Consider the following 5,152-nt stretch of genomic DNA (forward strand, 5'->3'; position numbering starts at 1 on the left):
TTCCTTTGGGGGTAAAAATACATCATTTTTGCGTGAGCTGCTGAAACCCTCACAATAAATCAGCAATTGTGCAGTGTGACGGACCTTAAAGCACCACAGGTCTTGTGTTCAGTCATCTGCTAATGCAAGTTAGAGGTTCAGTGAATGGTTTTGCCACTCTACCCCCCAGTGCTCAGCTTAGGCATGTGTTAATAGGCCAATAAAATGCATTTCTAATGGCTAATGGGTGCTATCACATATTTACAGAGTAATGGAGTTTTTATCTTTGGAGGTTTCTTCCCACTGGAGAGGTACACAAGTAGATCTTAAAGTACAGCCAAGCTAAGTCTTCTATAATGTTTTGGGCCTGATCCCGAATCCATTGAAATCAGTGTGACGATCCCCATTGACTCCATTCGATTTTGGATTGATCACCTTCCCTACACCCATTCTTCTCAAACAGTCAAATGGTTTTCCTCTTCAAATGTCTGCACTTCCCCAAATCCTAAAGCTTGCCTTTCTTTCCCAGTATCAACTGGCACAATGTTGTGGGCTGGCTAGGTGGGGTGTTGGAAATGGCTGCCCTCTCTCCTTCCTCTTGCATTGTGCTTTCATGGGAACTTCAGTGTTTAATTTTCTTTAGAAATGCTGACCAGGTAACATCCTATCAGTTTGTCCTGCTGCCCCCTCTCATACGTTTTGCTTCATGAGAACCTCTCTCTTGTACATCCCATCTTTTCTGTCACCTCTTCATGTGGCTTTCCATTCTGCTCTTTACACTTGAGAAGCCCTTCATCTCTGTGCAAGAGATATTGCTGGCTTTGATTTATATCCTTTTTCTTGAAGGAGAAACCTTCTTCCATTATAAAACACTGGGCCCAGTTATTTTTTGGTAAACAAAATTTTGGTTGAAGCCAGTGGGTTTACCATCCAAGTTGCATTTGAAGTTGTATCTCTGACCACCCCTGCTTGATAAATGCCCATGGATATCTATGTGTATTTGCAGGTGGACAGTGCCCAGGCATTTATTTGGCTGTCACAGCTTCGGCACCGGTGGGCTGATGAAGAAAAGCACTGCTATGCGAACATATGTGATGCCCAGTTTCTTTATTCATATGAATACCTTGGTAACACACCTCGCCTTGTAATCACTCCCCTGACAGACAGGTAGGTACCTAGATGGTCTATATACCTTATCACAGGGTTGCTTCAGCTTCAGCAGTCTCCCAAGTAGGGAAAAGAAACAACTGTCAGCTGCAGACAAGTGTTCATGGACATGAACGACCCATGCCCCCAGCAGCGGGGGGTGGGGCATGGCTGGACTGGCAGTGGCAGGAGCCTGGCAGCGGTGAGTAGGAAGCTCCCGCAGATGCCACCAGGGGTGCACTGACACGCTCAGGGTGTACAAGTGCACCCACTTGGACCCCCCTACGTCACCCCTGTTCATGGAGTTCTTTCTTTCCCTTCCTATCCCAGCTACCCACCAACAAAACTCTAACTACCTTGCTGTAGGATTCATTGTAGAAGATATCTGAAGTATCTTCCCTCTCTTCCCTCATTCTGCTGTGCACCAGAGTGGAACTGTTTTTGGAATCTGTCATGGTTATCACTAGGCCAAACAGAAGGGATCACTGCACAATGGAAAGCTCCAAACCTGAGCTAGCTAATCAATAATACAAAGCACTAAAGAAGAAAATTTCTGGGACTCTTCCTTAGTTAAACTTGTGTGGCTCCACTGCTACCACTTTATGATGGGGTGGTGGACCACACGCATGACGTCAGACAGCTTAATATTTAAAAGGAAAACCCTGCCCTTGACGCTGAAAAAATTGGGATTCTAGGATCCCATATGAAAGACTCAACAGACTAATAACTGTGAATCAGCAGATTTTTTGGTTTACAAACAGTCTGAATGCTCGTGTCTTGCTCAGCAGGCATTGATTCAGTCCGATTACCCCATAATCCATCAGTAGACCTTTGAATAAGGAACCAGTATGCATTGACCTAATATACATTAGCCCTTCTGATGGTATTGCCAGGTTCTTTCATGTAATTTGGGTCCTTCATCTCTTTTTGTTCCTCTTTTTTTTTTTCTTTCTCATTGCTGGAAGATGCTACATCACCCTTACCCAGTCTCTGCACCTCACCATGAGTGGCGCCCCTGCTGGGCCTGCAGGGACTGGTAAGACAGAGACCACCAAGGATTTGGGGCGAGCCCTTGGCATCATGGTATACGTGTTTAACTGCTCTGAACAGATGGATTACAAGGTATTGGTTCTGGTGTAATCCAGGTTCATGTCTATTTCCATAACATGATGGTGGGTGGGATAGATCTGAAATCTCTCTAAAATCTGAGGACTAAGAATAAACTAACTTCAAAGTGAGGTACCTTGTTTATCTTCCACTCTTTAAATTCATGCTACATTTCTTTATGCCAAATTCTTACTCCTCTTCTGGGAGCTGTATGCATGCACACTAAACTCTGAGAGGCAAAGTCAAGCTGCTTGTTGTCTCTGGGGACCATTAGTCCTATGAGGCTGGCATCTTCTGATGGTATTGGCTACAAGGTCCTTTAGGTTGGCTCACCAGATAAAATAAAAAAAAAAATATATTGGACCGGTTTGGAAAAGAAACAAAGATTATTGTGGAGAATGTCCGAAGTTCTGTTTTTAACAGCCTCTTAAACCAGAATCCTGTTTCAAGGCATAATCATCAGCCTCCTGATAGTTTGCTACTGGGCTCTTTTATCCTGGCACAGTTTTTGAGTGAGAAATTAGCAGGCTTCATGGATTTGGCTACCTCAGATAGAAGGGAGAGCCTGCTGTCCCTAATTTCAGAAGGTCAACTGAGTGCAAAAGGCAACTGACACCACCTTCAGGTGCATGGCCTTTTCAGCTTCTCATGGCTGCAGTGACCGGACCCTCTCAAAGTCATCCAATCTGCAGTTAAAGACTTTTTGAACCAGATCATCTGACTTTAAAATCCTCAAATTTATGTTTTTCCATGATTAAAATGAAACAGAGAGAGAGAGAGTGTGTGTGTGTGTGTGTATGTGTGTGTGTGTGTTAGGCCTATGTGAAGCGGCTAGTATTCACTTTGAATTCAGATTCAGCCGATTCTAGGGAAAGTGATTCAATTCGGTGATTCAAATCACTGTTCCAAATCGATTCGATTCAGCTACTGCTGAATCTTTGAATCACACAGGCCCCATCCCCCAACCGCTCTCAATGCCTGTCCCACCTTCCCTAGCTTCCAAGTCTTTGGAAAAAAAAAGCCCCCATTCACTGTCTCCTGCCTGGTGGGGAAGGGGGGAGGGTGATCCCTACTGCCCCATGCCACATGGGGGGCTCTGCTATGAGCTCCTAGCCTCTCTCCCCCCATGGCTGCCCCAACCACCACAGTTCCCAGCCCTTAAAACAAACAAACAAACAAGCCCTGACTCACTGGTTCTTGCCCAGCAGCGGGGCAATCCATACTGCATGAGGGGCTCTTCCATGAGCCCCCCAAAATCACTGCAGCAGCTGCTGAGTCCAGGGTTTTTGTTTGTTTTTTTTTTTAAGAGGGCCAAGAGCTAGGGCAGGTGAGGCAGCCATGGGGGGTCTGGGAGAGTGGGAGGAGCGGTCAGGGGGCTCATGGAAGAGCCCCTCATGCAGTATGGGGTAGTGGGAGGCAGCGGGGATCACCCCTCCCGCCTGGCAGTACCAGATGAGTAGGGGCTTTTAAAAAAAATAATGAGCTGGGATGGGTGGGGCAGCCGTGGTGGGGGCACAGTAGGCAGGGGTTGGGGGGCACTCGGGGAGGGCTTGGGAGAGCAGGCAGGGGATGGGGCCCTGGCAGGGGTCCCCCCATGGTCCCCTCCTCCACCCTCCCCTCTCCTGTCCCCTATTATCAGCTTGGAGTCCAGGTCCAGCTCCCTCCTGCAGCCAGTGGGGACTGCCTGAATCTCTGAAGCTCTCTGAATCTTTTCTAAGTACATTCGGAGAGCTACGAATCAATTTGGACCTTTTATTTGTTCTGCAGATTCAATTTGGATTCGGGGAGTCGACCACTGAGTCGGGATAAATCTCCTCTGAATTGAATTAGCACCCGAAACTTCGCACAGCCCTAATTATATATATATAGTGTGTGTGTGTGTGTGTGTGTGTGTGTGTGTGTGTATCAACTTAAGACAATGTTTTATTGACATATTTACAATTTGATAGCAGTTTGGAAGTCTACCATTGCCTCAATCATTATAATAAAATAAATTCTGAATACCTATATATTTTGGCATTTGATTTTGGATTTTTTAATCATGGAGTATCAGAGCTCCCCCTGCCACCTTTGCTCACCAGGGTGCAGGTCCAGCTGTGGCTGGCCCCCCTGCTGCTTTGTGGCACTAAGTAACCTTGATATGCCAATGCCCTTCCCCTGCCCATGCTGTTGCCCTTCACTCCCAACCCATAGGCCCTTGGCCCTGCCAGTGCCTTGCAGTCCCAACCCCATCTCCCTGGGCCATGCTGATGCCCCTCACTCCCAACCTGCAGCTCCTCATCTTCGCCAGTACCTCTCACTCCTGACCCTCATTCCCCTGACCCTGCCAGTGCCCCTCACTCCTGATCCACAGCCCTCTGGCTCTCCTGGTGCCCCTTACCCACCCCCCTGGGCCATGCTGGTGCCCCTCACTCCCAACTTGCAACCCCCCCATCTCTGCTGGTTGACTTCACTCCTGACCCACAGCCCCCAGGCCCTGCTGGTACCCTGCACTTCTGACCCACAGTCTCCCACCCTCCAGGTGCCCCTCACCCCCCAACTCACAGTGCCCTGTCCACCCTAGTGCCCCTCATTCCACAAGCCACAACCCCTTTAGCCCTGCCAGTGCCTCTCACTCCTGACCTATAGCTCCCACCAGCCTTGGAAGAGAGAGCCCTCAGTTGGCCCTGTCTCCCCTGCACTGGAGTGTGGTGACTCTAACTTGGTGAGCAGTGGTGGAGTGATTCAAGGCCGGACACGGGCTGGAGAGAGGAAGAGCAGTGATCTGTGGTCCCCTTCAACCTGGGCTGGTTGGTGCATCTCTGCCATGCCAGGCCTTCTGGCCACATTTCCTTCCCCCTCCCCTAGCAGCATCTCCCTGTCACCCTGCCCCTGAAAACATGAGCACCAGCCCTAGTGCTGCCACCCAGCCATGCTGCTC

At 48.7% G+C, this 5,152-nt stretch overlaps 1 protein-coding gene across 1 annotated transcript in view; it reads left to right on the forward strand.

Moving 5' to 3' along the window:
* Window positions 1-5,152, forward strand: part of DNAH9 (dynein axonemal heavy chain 9) — a 609,139-nt gene that overhangs the window by 133,924 nt on the left and 470,063 nt on the right. The window contains exons 24-25 of the mRNA XM_019501495.1: window positions 986-1,146; window positions 2,091-2,247. Of these exons, the coding sequence (XP_019357040.1) occupies window positions 986-1,146; window positions 2,091-2,247 (318 nt within the window). The remainder of the gene's footprint in view (window positions 1-985; window positions 1,147-2,090; window positions 2,248-5,152) is intronic.

Source organism: Gavialis gangeticus, unplaced genomic scaffold (assembly GCF_001723915.1).
Source record: "Gavialis gangeticus isolate Ggan-Ray unplaced genomic scaffold, GavGan_comp1, whole genome shotgun sequence".
Classification (NCBI taxonomy): Eukaryota; Metazoa; Chordata; order Crocodylia; family Gavialidae; genus Gavialis; species Gavialis gangeticus.